This window comes from Pseudophryne corroboree, chromosome 2 (assembly GCF_028390025.1).
Source record: "Pseudophryne corroboree isolate aPseCor3 chromosome 2, aPseCor3.hap2, whole genome shotgun sequence".
NCBI lineage: Eukaryota > Metazoa > Chordata > Amphibia > Anura > Myobatrachidae > Pseudophryne > Pseudophryne corroboree.
The window spans coordinates 667,565,235-667,581,820 of NC_086445.1; the positions used below are offsets into that span (position 1 = coordinate 667,565,235).

At 41.8% G+C, this 16,586-nt stretch overlaps 1 protein-coding gene across 1 annotated transcript; it reads right to left on the minus strand.

Annotated features, from left to right (window-relative positions):
• Positions 1 to 1,016: 1,016 nt before the first annotated feature.
• Positions 1,017 to 14,622, minus strand: LOC135051070 (gastricsin-like). The gene is made up of 8 exons (XM_063957250.1): positions 14,491 to 14,622; positions 13,495 to 13,612; positions 11,707 to 11,825; positions 10,106 to 10,305; positions 9,881 to 10,003; positions 9,521 to 9,668; positions 1,531 to 1,629; positions 1,017 to 1,330 (listed from the first exon to the last, which is right to left on the minus strand). The coding sequence occupies exons 1-8, from the start codon at positions 14,599 to 14,601 to the stop codon at positions 1,178 to 1,180; spliced, it is 1,071 nt and encodes a 356-aa protein (XP_063813320.1). The 5' UTR covers positions 14,602 to 14,622; the 3' UTR covers positions 1,017 to 1,177.
• Between the last annotated feature and the right edge of the window lie 1,964 nt (positions 14,623 to 16,586).

A 16,586-nucleotide genomic window follows, 5' to 3' on the forward strand; every position in this document is an offset into this window, starting at 1 on the left:
CCAGGTAGCTGTGTGTGTGTCTGTGAGTGTAGCTACATTACATCTGTTCTCTGAGGCCACACCTGACCACTACCTTCCTGTTTGACCAGTACCTGGGGGAGGGGTCTTTCTTTCTCCTTTGTATATGCTAATCAGGTTCAGCCCTGAAAACTTAGTAAAAGGTTGTCTTGAGCATCCATTGTTCTAACAATATGATCTTAGCTTTTATACATATAATCATATCTATCCGCTGCAATGTCCCACAACAACACAACAGGCCTCAAACTAACCCACACCTCATTCTGCTTGCTTCAATACCAAACATGATGTGTTTATCTGGTTCGGTTCGAATGATACACATCCATGACATTAATTCATTAGCCAATTCTAAATCTCCATGATGTCTGGTGCTGTTCATTATTATAACCATGTACTGTATGAAACAAGTGCCGAATCCATCTCTGTGCCATGTCCGAGCAAATGCGTGTGTTTCCATATATTGCTGTGCTCGCTGCGCATATTTGCAAGTATAGCGACTTATATGTGTGCAGTTTATATGGTCTCTCTATGTAATATTTTTGACTTTGACAACATGTATGGGATTATGTCACTACTATGAGGATATTGAGAATTTAGGTATTTTATATTGGTACAGGTTTCTGTGGTGACTTCTAATATCTGTAATAATTTCCTGTATGTGATACATTATTCAACTGACAAGGCTCATTTATATAGGGTTATTTTGATTGCTCAGTTGTGCCTCATGGACTTATTAACAGTCAGCATAACTATTATCCTGGTTTGTTCATAAAAAATATTGCTTTTCGCCTTATCTTTTTAATGGTACTCATCTTATTAAAACTCCATAATGTCCAAAACCTGCAACAGAAAGGCCTTCCATAAAAGGAATTGCTTTGCAGTCATGGATTTCAGATATTCTACTTTGAGTTATAGTGAATTTTTGGAGCACGGATAAATGCAAATGATGTAAACAAACAGAGAAAAAATATGTAAACAAACTCAGTGGACACATGAAGTTGATTACACTACTTTTATTAATGGCAAAGCATCAGACATCTAAAGCATTTACCAAATTAGACTTGTCATGTGAACATTATGAAATAATGACATGCAGGTATTTCTATTGGATGATCACATGGACATTGGATGAAGCTGGCATCTAGGTCAGCCAGTAGGTCTATGCAGCAGAAGCAAACCCAACTTGGTTGTTTCCCAAATCATAGACAGAATAGTACTGCCGAAGGAAGACATCTCCCAGGATCCAGAGAGGCTGTCCACTTTGAGAGGGCAGGTAAGTTGGCATGATACCAACGGTGCAGTATCCATTTTGCTATATAAAGAAACCACAGCATACAGTAAATGTGTCAAAGGAATTAAGGTTTATGGTGGTTTGCATTTTTTTATGAAAGGGATTTTCATTTATTTTTAATTCAGTTATGGTAGGTCTCAGTTTACAGATTGTGAGTAGGAGAAAGTGAGGGGTCTCCTGAAGGAAGTATATTATGTCAGTAGTAGAAGAAGATAACCTACCTGAAGAATGTATGCAGATGGAGGAAGGGGGAAAGAAGTTCCACTGATGGTGAAGCTAAGAGTAGGAAGACTCTGGATGTTACCACAGCTCACAGCATACTGACATAAGAAAAAGAAAAGGATTAACAGAGCTAAATCTCACCCAATATGTAAAACCACTTATTTATTGATCAATTTGCTATTCTTCATTTCTCTAGAGGATACAGTATATGATTCACCAAACTGCGATCATCATCAATAAATCACAAAATCCTAATGTATTTTCGAAGGGACACTTTCATTACTTGAGTAGGTTCCATTGCATCTTAAGGACTAGAAAACGTAAAATACAAACTGGCATATACAGTATAAAAGAGATACAGATTACATTTACAAATATACTGTATACAGTAAGACAGTTTACCAGAACTCAGATAAGCTTTATTGTGGGAGGGCGATATTTTACTTCATACAGCGGTCTTCCTGCCAATAATTCCACTGGAGGACAATACAGTGAGCTTCTCTTAGCCACTATTAACCAAATATGGCTGATAAAGCAACACAATAGCTAGGATTCAGTCAGAGAGCTAGTTCTGTCACATTATGGGGCTTTTACTTATAAATTTGTTATTGTCAGGAATATCTCTTTTAAATAAGGAAATTTGCATTACATTTAGTGACCCTTTATATATTTTGTTTTCTTTAGTTTTATCTTGATCTAGTCAACCTGGGATGTACTCAGAGTTAGGAGTTTGTCCCTGGAATAATCCATGTTGCAATATAAGGGTGCTTTTTTTTTCTTTTTACCTGCAGGGGAAAATAAGATTTCACTTACCGGTAAATCTATTTCTCGTAGTCCGTAGTGGATGCTGGGGACTCTGTAAGGACCATGGGAATAGACGGGCTCTGCAGGAGACATGGGCACTTTAAGAAAGAATTTAGATTCTGGTGTGCTTTGGCTCCTCCCTCTATGTCACTCCTCCAGACCTCAGTTAGAGAAACTGTGCCCGGAAGAGCTGACAGTACAAGGAAAGGATTTTGGAAATCCAGGGCAAGACTCATACCAGCCACACCAATCACACTGTATAACTTGTGATAAACTTACCCAGTCAACAGTATGAACAACAACAGAGCATCAGTTCAACCCTGATGCAACAATAACTTAGCCCTTATTGCAGCAATAACTATATACAAGTATTGCAGAAGAAGTCCGCACTTGGGACAGGCGCCCAGCATCCACTACGGACTACGAGAAATAGATTTACCGGTAAGTAAAATCTTATTTTCTCTAACGTCCTAGTGGATGCTGGGGACTCCGTAAGGACCATGGGGATTATACCAAAGCTCCCAAACAGGCGGGAGAGTGCGGATGACTCTGCAGCACCGATTGAGCAAACAATAGGTCCTCATCAGCCAGGGTATCAAACTTGTAGAACTTCGCAAAAGTGTTTGAACCTGACCAAGTAGCAACTCGGCATAGTTGTAATGCCGAGACCCCTCGGGCAGCCGCCCAAGAAGAGCCCACCTTCCTAGTGGAATGGGCTTTAACTGATTTAGGCAGCAGCAATCCAGCCGCAGAATGAGCCTGCTAAATCGTGTTACAGATCCAGCGAGCAATAGTTTGTGAAGCAGGAGCACCCAGCTTGTTGGATGCATACAGGATAAACAGCTACTCCGTTTTCCTGACTCTAGCCGTTCTGGCTACATAAACCTTCAAAGCCCTGACCACATCCAGTAACTCGGAATCCTCCAAGTCACGAGTAGCCGCAGGCACCACAATAGGTTGGTTCATATGAAAAGATGACACCACTTTTGGCAGAAATTGTGGACGGGTCCGCAATACTGCTCTATCTATATGGAAAACCAGAATGGGGGCTTTTATGTGTCAAAGCCGCTAAATCTGACACACGCCTAGCCGAAGCCAAGGCTAATAGCATGACCACCTTCCACGTGAGATATTTTAACTCCACCGTTTTAAGTGGTTCAAACCAGTGTGATTTCAGTAAACTTAACACCACGTTAAGATCCCAAGGTGCCACTGGAGGCACAAAAGGAGGCTGAATATGCAGCACTCCCTTTACAAACGTCTGAACTTCTGGTAGAGAAGCCAACTCTTTTTGAAAGAAAATGGATAGGGCCGAAATCTGGACCTTAATGGAGCCCAATTTTAGGCCCAAATTCACTCCTGACTGTAGAAAGTAATGGAAACGGCCCAGCTGGAATTCCTCTGTAGGAGCATTCCTGGCCTCACACCAAGAAACATATTTTCGCCATATACGGTGATAATGTTTAGCTGTCACGTCCTTCCTAGCCTTTATCAGCGTAGGAATGACCTTGTCCGGAATGCCCTTTTCTGCTAGGATCCGGCGTTCAACCGCCATGCCGTCAAACGCAGCCGCGGTAAGACTTGGAACAGACAGGGCCCCTGTTGCAACAGGTCCTGTCTTAGAGGAAGAGGCCACGGGTCCTCTGTGAGCATTTCTTGCAGATCTGGATACCAGGTCCTACGTGGCCAATCTGGAACAATGAGGATTGTTCTCACTCCTCCTTTTCTTATTATCCTCAGCACCTTGGGAATGAGAGGAAGAGGAGGAAATACATAGACCGACTGGAACACCCACGGTGTCACCAGGGCATCTACCGCTATTGCCTGAGGGTCTCTTGACTTGGCGCAATACCTCTGTAGTTTTTTGTTGAGGCGGGATGCCATCATGTCCACCTGTGGCAGTTCCCACCGATATGTGATCTGTGTGAAGACTTCCTGATGAAGTCCCCACTCTCCCGGGTGGAGGTCGTGTCTGCTGAGGAAGTCTGCTTCCCAGATGTCCACTCCCAGGATGAACACTGCTGACAGAGCGCTTACGTGATTCTCCGCCCAGCAAAGAATTCTGGTGGCTTCTGCCATCGCCACTCTGCTCCTTGTGCCGCCTTGGCGGTTCACCTGAGCCACTGCGGTGATGTTGTCTGACTGAATCAGAACCAGTTGGTCGCGAAGCAAGTGCTCCACTTGACGTAGGACGTTGTATACGGCCCTTAGTTCCAGGATGTTGATGTGAAGGCAAGTCTCTTGACTTGACCACAGACCTTGGAATTTTCTTCCCTGTGTGACTGCTCCCCACCCTCGGAGGCTAGCGTCCGTGGTCACCAGGACCCAGTCCTGAATTCCGAATCTGCATCCCTCTAGAAGGTGAGAACTCTGCAGCCACCACAGGAGTGACACCCTGGCCCTGGGGGACGGGGTGATTAACCGATGCATCTGAAGATGTGATCCGGACCACTTGTCCAGTAAGTCTCATTGGAAGGTCTTCGCATGGAACCTGCCGAAGGGAATGGCCTCGTATGATGCCACCATACTTCCCAGGACTCGAGTGCAGTGATGCACTGACACCTGTTTTGGTTTTAATAGATTCCTGACCAGTGTCATGAGCTCCTGAGCTCTCTCTATCGGGAGATAAACCCTTTTCTGGTCTGTGTCCAGAATCATGCCTAGGAAAGGCAGATGAGCCGTAGGAACCAACTGCGACTTTGGAATATATAGAATCCAGCCGTGTTGCCGTTACACTTCCAGAGAAAGTGATACGCTGTTCAGCAACTGCTCTCTTGATCTCGCTTTTATGAGGAGATCGTCCAAGTACGGGATAATTGTGACACCTTGCTTCCGCAGGAGCACCATCATTTCCGCCATTACCTTGGTGAAGATTCTCGGGGCCGTGGAGAGACCAAACGGCAACGTCTGAAATTGGTAATGACAATCCTGTACCGCAAATCTGAGGTATGCCTGATGAGGTGGATAAATGGGGACATGAAGGTATGCATCCTTTATGTCCAGAGACACCATAAAATCTCCCCCTTTCAGGCTTGCGATGACCGCTCTTAGCGATTCCATCTTGAACTTGAACCTTTTCAGGTATATGTTCAGGGATTTTAAATTAAATATGGGTCTGACCGAACCGTCCGGTTTCGGGACTACAACATGGTCGAATAATAACCCCCTCCTTGTTGAAGGAGGGGAACCTTGACCACCACCTGTTGAAGATACAATTTGTGAATTGCAGTTAACACTATTTCCCTCTCGTGGGGGGAAGCCGGCAGGGCCGTCGGTGAGGGGGCATCTCCTCAAAGTCCAGCTTGTATCCCTAAGACACAATATCTATTGCCCAGGGATCCAACAGAGAGTGAACCCACTTGTGGCTGAACCTACGAAGACGTGCCCCCACCGGGCCTAGCTCCGCCTGTGGAGCCCCAGCGACATGCGGTGGATTTTGTAGAGGCCGGGGAGGACTTCTGTTCCTGGGAACTAGCTGTGTTGTGCAGCTTCTTTCCTCTGCCCCTGCCTCTGGCAAGAAAGGACGCACCTCGGACTTTCTTGTTTCTTTGTGTTCGAAAGGCTGCATTTGATAATGTCGTGCTTTCCTAGGCTGTGCAGGAATATAAGGCAAAATATCAGAATTACCAGCTATAGCTGTGGAGACCAGGTCCGAGATCCCTTCTCCACACAATCCTCAGCCTTCCATATGCCTCTTAAGTCGGCATCACCTGTCCATTGCATATTCTACAGGACACGTCAAGCAGAAATCGACATAGCGTTGACTCTAGAACCAAGTAGACTAATGTCTCTTTGGGCATGTTTTATATATATATCTCTTTCTTAAGACAGCATCTTTAATATATATATCTCTCTATATATATATACATATATATATATATATATATATATACATACTAGGGTCTCAATCTCTGCTGATAAGGTACCTGTCCACGCTGCTACAGCGCTATAAACCCATGCCGACACAATCGCCAGTCTGAGTAGTGTACCAGAATGTGCATGCTATCTGCAGGATCCCTGAGGATAGCTGTTAAGTCAGGGCTACCTTTTGGGCAAACGTGACACCCTAGGGGAAGATTCCCATCGTATCCTGGCCCTAGTAGGGAAAGGATACTCCCTGAGTATTCGTTGTGGGAAACTGCAGTCTCTTGTCTGGAGATTCCCGCTCTTTTTCATCATGAGAGGAGGAACATTTACCTCAGCTTTCTTCCCCTTAAACATGTGTACCCTTGTGTCAGGGACAGATGAGTCATCAGTGATATGCAAATCATCTTTTATTACAATAATCATATATTGAATACTTTTCTGCCATTTTGGCTGTAACTTTGCATTATCGTAGTCGACACTGGAGTCAGACTCCGTGTCGATATCAGTGTCTATTATTTTGGATAGTGATCATTGAGAGACTCTGAAGGTCTCTGCGACATAGGGACAGACATGGATAGATTCCCTGTCTGTTGTCTAATCTTTTGTGCAATAAATTCACCTTAGCACTTAATTACACATATCCAAACAGGTGTCGGCGTTGTCGACGGAGACACCCCTCACACACATTGGCTCCATCTCCTCCTTAGGGGAGCCTTTTACCTCAGACATGTCGACACACACGTACCGACACACCACACACTCAGGGAATGCTCATCTGAAGACAATTCCCCCATAAGGCCCTTTGGAGAGACAGAGAGAGAGTATGCAAGCACACACCCCAGCGCTATTAACCCAGGAATAACACAGTAACTTAATGTTAACCCAGTAGCTGCTGTTTATATTGATATTTGCGCCTAATTATGTGCCCCCGCCCCCTCTCTTTTTACCCTCTTCTACCGTGTAACTGCAGGGGAGTGGCTGGGGAGCTTCCTCTCAGCGGTGCTGTGGAGAAAAAACATGGCGCTGGTGAGTGCTGAGGAAGAAGCCCCGCCCCCTCGACGGCGGGCTTCTGTCCCGCTTAAATATACATTTACTTGGCGGGGGCTCGTACATATATACAGTGCCCAACTGTATATATGCTAAACTTTTGCCAAAGAGGTCCCAATTGCTGCCCAGGGCGCCCCCCCCTGCGCCCTGCACCCTTACAGTGACCGGAGTATGTGAGGTGTGTGCGGGAGCAATGGCGCACAGCTGCAGTGCTGTGCGCTACCTCAGTGAAGACAGGAGTCTTCTGCCGCCGATTTCGAAGTCTTCTTGCTTCTTATGCTCACCCGGCTTCTGTCTTCCGGCTCTGCGAGGGGGACGGCGGCGCGGCTCTGGGATCGGACGACGAGGATGAGATCCTGTGTACGATCCCTCTGGAGCTAATGGTGTCCAGTAGCCTAAGAAGCAGGACCTATCTTCAGAGAGTAGGGCTGCTTCTCTCCCCTCAGTCCCACGATGCAGGGAGTCTGTTGCCAGCAGAGCTCCCTGAAAATAAAAAACCTAACAAAATACTTTCTTATAGCAAGCTCAGGAGAGCTCACTGAACAGCACCCAGCTCGTCCGGGCACAGATTCAAACTGAGGTCTGGAGGAGGGCCATAGAGGGAGGAGCCAGAGCACACCAGAATCTAAATTCTTTCTTAAAGTGCCCATGTCTCCTGCGGAGCCCGTCTATTCCCATGGTCCTTACGGAGTCCCCAGCATCCACTAGGACGTTACAGAAATACATTTGCTTGTTATCAACATTTAGAATTAAGCTAGGAAAAGGCCCTATATATAACTCTCTCTGCATAGTTTAAATCTGTCCCACCAGTAGTGCAACATGTTTTTACCTTTTTTTGCTGTTGCTCCTAAGGTAACTCTGATTCTGGTAGGACGCACCCACGGGACTTCGTCTTTTGCCAATGTAGCACCTGTGACTTTATGCCAATGCTGCTACAGAACCTCTCTCTGGTGTACAGCCATGTGTCTGAATGTGCAAGAATTGAGGCGTCCACTTTAGACACTCAAAGGCCGCCATCGAAACTTGCATAAGCCCTATGCTAGGTGCAGATTCTCCGTCAGAGTACTTCCTCCAGTGTGAGCGATAAAGCATCTTTGTACACAACCACTGTCAGCGACACTCCCATTAGAAGCAGTATCTATATACATCTGATTAGCCTCCCCCATGTCATCACCCATGAACGCCCAATACATTCCACTACATTTCAGACACTGTGCTTCTGAATCAGTAGTGTGACCTAGACATATGCAGATTCAAATATTGCTCCTTTGTGCCTGACATTGGCAGTGTGTGCAACCCAGAATAAGCCCCTAAATGTGGTTGTAATGCTGGCCACAGTTGCCAACCGAAGTTGCAGTTTTTATGGACTTAAATGGACAATACCCAACATTTACATAAAAATGAATGATATGATTTAAGAAACCCAGCTGACTCTCATCCTAAACCCTCTGTTGTATACGCTCACTTTCTACCCCAACTGTGTCACCCCTGTCTGTGTGCCCCTCCCTTTTAAGCTTTCACGAGCAGGACCCTCTTCCCTAATGTGCTTTTGCATCTCTTACTTAACCTTTCTTCTATTCAATCCTCCTTTTGACGGCACCAAAACTCTCAGTTTTCTGCCACCCTGATATTTATTTCAGTGTTGTCAGCTGACGCAGCCATGTTTATATAACCTGTACTTATCCTATATTGTATTGTATTGTATGTCACTGTTTTCTTGTTTTTGCTTATTTGTTTATGTACTAAAAATAAAGGATAATAATAATAATAATAATAATAATAATAAATGTTGGAAGGCTGGTCACACCAAATTAACAAGCACAAGAGATGATGGAAGTAATCTACTTGCTTAGCCCGAGAAGCCAAAGGACTGGATTTAGTTGTCCACCTATGTGTAGCCATTGGCACCTGTGTGAGTACTTTATTAGCAAATGGTAATAAAAGGGAAAGAGAGAAAAGGGCAACTCATTCACTGGGACATTGAACATTTTCTTTAAAAAAAAGCATAGGTAATGCTACCCTAACCCTGAAATCAAGTTCTGCAGGAATCATTATATTTGCTTACACATCTATGAAAAGGAAGTAGAGCCTATATTATACTTGTTTATATCCTTTTTTTAAATGAACTAAGAAGAGGGAGTATGGGAGTAAAGAAATAAAGAAATGGACTGACTTTACAGTGGCATTTTACTACAAGTCATAATTAGAGACTCCTCCAGAAAGTCCCTTTGCTTGTCACTGCGGTTCCAGGATTCTCCACACATACAGTACCTGTCCATTCTGATCTTGCTGGGCACCAATGGATTGCATAAGTGAGGAGAAGATTTGCTGAGGAGCAGTCAGCAGAGAAGTTCCAGTATCCACAATACCCTGGCATCCTTGACTACACCACCCAGTTGCTTGTCCGTTAATGGCGAACCTGAAGGGAAAACATAAGCAAATTCATTACTCAATAATAAACATTAATATATTTTTCAAATATACAAGTAAAGCATACAAATTGTATGATCAAGCACTGAACTGTTGATATAACATGTTGAAATAGAAATAGTACAGAGGACAGCATCACATCCATACTGTATATGTCCACAAGGCATGCTTAAATAAATATGTTTGGAGGAACTACTGTACCCTTGGATTCCAATTTGCCAATATGTTTCAGATGTGACAGGGGTCCAGTAAATTTGTCCTGAATAGTAGTTTTGGTCAACGCCTCCAAAAGCTACTTCTCCGCCATTCTGAGAGCTCTCCTGACTGAAATTCACAAACACGCAATTATTGCAAAGCACAAATACTCATATTAAAAAAGTAACATAGAATAACTGAAGACAAAGTGAACAAAACTATTAATCTTACCCACTAAGGTAGAATCCAAATAAAGGCTGATTGAGAAGGCCCTGTTGAATCATATTCTGCATCACAGTGGTAGCGCCTCCTTCAGCAATGGATGGATAGGCCAGACCCAAGATACCATCAAACTGGGCATACACAAAGTTGGTTCCAGGCTCAGTCTCACTCAAGCCAAACTCTTGCTGTGAAATAGCTACATTTTGGATCTGTATAAATGGAGAAAGGAAAATCTGTGAACTGAGAATATCTAGGAACTGGATGTTATTAATGTTTCAGCTGGCTGTCTATGTTTTTATTAAAACTTGAAGTGAGTTACATTTTTTTAAATTAAATTTGCACTAACACCTGCTAAAAAAAACTTTACTAACATCTCCTTCCCCAACCACAGACCCCACATCTGGTCTTTTCTCTCATAGTACCCACACTACTCCCTCTAGTTAGAGCCTATACATATAACCTTTTCTCCCACAGGGGTCCATGTACAAAGCTTTGAAGAGAAATGAAGTGGACGGAGATAAAGTACCAGCAAATCAGCTCCTAAGTGCCATAATACAGGCTGTGTTTAAAAAATGACTCATAAAGTTCCAACCAATCAGCTCCTAGCTCTCTCTCCTTTATCACTTGCCAAGGCGTAGTACATAGATCCCTGTAACTCCTCAACCTCCCCTCTATACCCAGAATCCTTTACAGCAGGTGCCACAAACTGTGAAGACAACAGGGGTGGAAGGGTGAGGGGAGAGATTATCAGCCCTTCCAGTTCTGTGTCATAGATTTGGTAGAGCCATTATACATTTAAAAATGACTGCATGTGTCAGTCCATGGCGAAAATGGACAGCATATTACCTTATTACCTTATTGTCTGCTTTTTGGTCATTCCTTTACATTTCATTAATGCTGCTCTGATATCGACTATTGAATTTCAGTAAACATTGCAGTGTCAATTAAAAAAGTTAGGCAGTAAAATTTCATCACAGTTTATCACTAATAATAACAGAGTATGATGACAATTACATGAAAGCACACAAAGCCTTTTCAAAGGAAATTGCTGTTTCTAATTGCGTGAGCTCCCATGTAACTTGTAAACGAATTACCTAAAAAAATTAGCTGTGATTTCTTTGTTTATCTGCTCCACAGAATATACAGTTCAATAATGCTTTTAGAACTCAAACTGGTACTGACATAATTTCCAAAATTGTAGAAAAAAAATTTGCAAAAACTTTTTTTCACAGATTGACATGTGTTGCACCAAGGTTTTTTTTACTACTAAAATGTTCCAGTAAAAATGGGTCCTTCAGAAAGGGAGGAAAAAAAACCTCCCTTTGAGGTAAATGTATCAAAACTTGGTGAGAGATAAAGTAGAGGGAGCTAAAGTACCATCCAATAAGTGATACTTTATCTCTCTCCAAGCTTTGATAAATCTTACCATTAACACATAAGACTGAATTGGAAACGCTGTTTCCTTGTCACAACTAAATGCCTCAGAAGTGAAAAGTTTGTGCACACCTCCAGCTCTAGTGTGTGACAGGAACTACAAATCCCACAGCTCCTGAAGGCTGCATGATCATGTACCCTCTAACTAGTTTTCCAGAATGTAAATATACACGTACAGTCACAGTGTCATATCCTAGGATTCCAGTCAGACTGCCAGTCCCGTACTGTAGAGAGAACTGCTGCTGGTTGGAGGTATAGGTGGAAGACTGGCTGGGGTTAAACACTGGGTGGTTTGCTAGTGAAATAAAAACATGAGCAAGTAAATATGTAGGACATTAAAAGAATATTAGAATAAACAGACCAGTGATTCCTTCAAGCCATAACATACATTATCACAAGAGAAGTGTTTTATGGGCTAGTAGTTTCCCAGGTGATCTGTGTTTATCTTGGAGTCACTGATGTGTGATTTAGGGGGACATTTATTTACTAAGCAGTGAGAAGAGCAGAGAAGTGAGCCAGTGGAGAAGTTTCCCATGGCAACCAATCAGCACTGAAGTAACAGCTATAATTTGCATACTATAAAATTATACAGAGCTGCTGATTGGTTGATGGGGCAACTTCTCCACTGGCTTACCTCTCCGCACTTATGACTGCTTAGTAAATGTCCCTTTTAGTGGATTAGTAACTGCAGGAATGGCTTGGAGGAGGCGGTACGGGAGAGTGGTGATGCAATCATGTGATTGTAGCCCTGCCCCCTGCTTTACAATGCACACATTACAACATTGTAAAGCGGGGGCAGGGCTACGATGACGCAGTTTAGTGCAATTTGCCCTGCCCGCATCTCCTGTGTAATGGGTTGTCGCAGGGAGCGGGTGGCAGTGAGAGGGGGGTGTGGTGGAGGAGAGCGGGATGCAGGAGACTTGCCAACTTCCCTCTTTTCGAGAGAGTAGGTAAGTATGTGATACAGTAGGTTTTTTATGCTACATACTGTAGCTCCCTTTATGTATGCTTTCACAGCATAAACCAGTTTGCTTATAGTAAAATTGCAAAATGATACTGTGCTTGCAAAATAAAATATATTTAACTAGGCAGTTGGCAGTAACAGTCAGATAATGAATGATAATAATAACACTTAAAAATGCAAATCAATTAAAAGAAAAAAAACATAAAATAATAAAACAGAATGAGTATTTGGAATCTTGTAACATGCTCATCAGCCTCCTCAGGCAGTGTGTTTGTATTATGTATCTGTCATTTTACTGCCAACAGCTGAGTTAAAAGTATTTTATTTTGTTTTATTAAATTAGTCATTGTCTGTTATAGGAACTGACGAGTTTCAAGACGTATTTGTATCTTATATATCTCTTGGTAGTGCAGCTGGCCGATGGTTTTGCAGATGATTCGATGCTGCGTCCTAGGACACAGCTCGCATCACTAATGCATGTAGAACGCATGATGCCTCCTCCTGCTGCATCACCATATTAGTGCTATCACTGCTGCTGCTTCCATGTAAGCAGCAGTGATAGCAACTCCATCCATATCTGAATCAGGCCTTCTGTAAAGTGGAAAATTGCACTTTAAACCTTGTTTTACTCCTAATTCTATATGAGGTCAAGGCACCCACATTGTTCATACTCTGGTAAATATACACACACCTAACATAGGACAAAGAGGACAAAAAACAAGCATAAGAATAAAGACTAATGATTGAAGGTAGTTTGTAATTTCCTGTACCTTAAACACTGTGTAACATGCAGGTAAGAAACGCTACCTTATGTGTGGTAGATTATGTGTTGTAGATTATGTGTAGTAGATTATGTATGGTAGATTGTGTGTGGTAGATTGTACCACAGATTGCAGGTGGCTAATAAAAGTCACTGAAAACACTACTGGGAAACACTTTTGGAGGCATTATCACCTTAGGGACAACAAAATGAATTATACTGGATGCATAAATTACTCACTGCATGCCTGGCTTTGACAGTAGGTTGAGGCCACCCACAAGTTGGAAGATCCAGTGTCAAACAGGACCAGGAAGTTCTGAGGTGGTGTTCCTATACTGATCTCTCCGTAGTAGGACATCTGTCAGAATAGGAAAAATGAGGACGCTATAAACATTTATTTTAACAATGAATGTTGGAAATACTAACTGAAAATATGACTTTACACATATATATTATGTTACCTAGGCATGCATTCCAGTTATTTCCTTGGCTTTTATATGATAAAGTATAAGCTCTCCATGCTGAGTACCTTCTCCTAGACTCAGGAACTATATACAGCAAAACCAAGTGCTTTAGAATATTTTTATTAGATATTGGTTTGGTTGTAATAAAGAGCTTTATACTATTGCCTTCACTTGTGTGCTTTAGGCACGATATACTGTATGTATTTATGAGCACATTTTGTATAGTTATTATAGCGCAATAGCCCAGTAATTTATTAATATCCTTCACAAAGGAAATCATAAACATATGAATCCGATTACTTGTCTTTGAGAACCCAGGCCATGTGCTTTGTTATTAATGATAAATACTGTATGTTACAGTTGCACAACTTATAATAACATGGATATAACTAAGAATCTCCAGGCAAGAATCCCCTGCACACAGGACATTTTGCACAAGGCTTAAGAGGACCTACAGTCACCACACATCTGTGTCTGTTATTATTCGATGGATAACTTAAGTCACTGGTTCTCAAACTTGGTTCTCAGGACCACATAAAGTTTATGTTTTCCACGTCACCCAGCAGGTGTACAGGTGTATTCATTACTCACTGACAATTTTAATAGATCCACAGGTGGAGCTAATTATGTCACTTGTGATTCTGGAATACATGAACTGTTTGGCATCCTAAGGACTGAGTTTGAGAACCTATGCAGTAGGTAAATGTTTTTTTTATTGATGAAAGTTACTTTACATACAGGTACATTTTGACCATTGTTTCTTGCAACTCACATCCATGTAGTTAGCCAAAGGCTCAAAAGCAGTTGCATATTTGCTGAAATATTTTGTAGCTGGATCAACAACTGGGGCTTTGATACCATGCTCCTTCATCACCTCCCTCATGGGCTTAAACCTCTTCAGGGGAACCCTGCAGGGAATATAGACACAATTTATTTTTACATTCTATTTCTGAAGACATAGAAGCAATGAGCCAACATTGTAAATTGTAAATGTTTATGCTGTAGGGCAATTGAGTATCGTGGCCCAACCTAACCAGATGTCTTTGCTGTGTTAGCCAGATGTTGTTAATTAGGCTTTACAATCCAGTTTTTTTCTTTAAATCTAATTTTCTGAGGGATCAATAGTCATAGGTGTGGGACCCCGCACAAAAAAATGTATCAATAACTTGAGAGCTCTTGGGTGGCAATCACTTCTGTGACATCTCTAAACAGTCAGGGTGCCTGAAGCTGGCCATTCACTAAACCAATTTTCATCCAACTAGTTAGTTGGAAAGAAAAAATAGTAATGGATGGTAGTAAATCACAATCAACAATTTGCTCCCATACCCAGGAAAATTGGCAAAAACTATCTTTCACACAAGTATTTTAAATGAAACCAATTTAACTTGTCTGAACAATTGTTTTTGTCTGTTTTTGTGGGTTTTGAGCAAATTGCTAATTGTCGTTTGCTCCCATCCATTACCAGAATTTTATTCTAACCAACCAAATAGTTGTATGGTTGGATGAAAGTTGGTCTAGTGTATAGTCAGCTTTAGTCACCTTGGCAAAAAAAAAAAACACTATGGGGGCAATTCATACCTGATCGTAGCAACAAATTTGTTAGCAGTTGGGCAAAACCATGTGCACTGCAGATGTGGCAGATATAACATTTGCAGAAAGAGTTAGATTTGGGTGGTTTTTTTTTTGTTTCTGTGCAGGGTAAATACTGGCTGCTGCATTTTTAAACTGCAATTTAGATTTCAGTTTGAACACACCACACCCAAATCTACTCTCTTTTCACATGTTATAGCTGACCCCCCCCCCCCCCCCTCCTGCAGTGCACATGGTTTTGCCCAACTGCTAACAAATTTGCTGCCACGATCAGGTCCGAATTACCCCTTATGAGTGGATCTAATGGTGTTGTGCTATAATGTTCTATAGAGAATCTCAGTAAACTGTGTACATCACCAACAATACCAAAATGTTTTTAATTAAGTTTTGTTATGTTCCATGACATAATATGTATAGTCAATTAATGTAGCACATTTGTACAGGCACAAATTTTACAAGATGATAGACTAGTTTCGATACACAGACTTGCCCTAACTAAGTTTCATCGTCATGATAAACTGACATAACCTCTTGCCTTGCTGGGTTTATACTTTGACACTGAGAGACACTCGTATTAAATTCAGGTTCTAGACTGAGGCCAGGGGCATAATCTAATATATCTATGAAATACAAGGTACATGTTGAATCCTGTATCCAAATGATGTTTATATGTCATGTTCTTGACATATGTCATGTATCTTCAACTATTTCCCCTTACCAACCAATAAACATATTGCAGTTCATTATGGGTTGTTAGCACTTGTAGGTTTTGATGCCAAGATGGTTTTATTGTAGATTTTAGTTTTTTATAGGGCATAAACTGCAATTTAATTAAATGTTGTGTTTTATTAGATTAGTTTGGTATTTAGATCAAACAGATTTTTGATCACTATATATTAGAACTCACGCTAAATAATCTGACATAGGGGTAAGTTTACTAAGGTGGGAATTTTTTAGAACTGGTGATGTTGCCCATAGCAAACAATCAGATTATATCTATTATATTCTAGAATCAGCTAGATAAATGTTAAGTAGAATCTGATTGGTTGCTATAGGCAACATCACCAGTTCTAAAAAAAACTCCCACCTTAGTAAATTTACTCCATAGTGGTTTGTTCATAATATGTTCTATGTAGCTTGCAATGATATTGTTGTTTTTATTTTTATAAAATTAGTAATGAACTTCAGGTTATCATACTTTTATAATGAACAATAGGAAGTTTTATATCCATTACAATTAAAATTGGTGGGATAGTCAGGTTTACAATCGTTATGTAT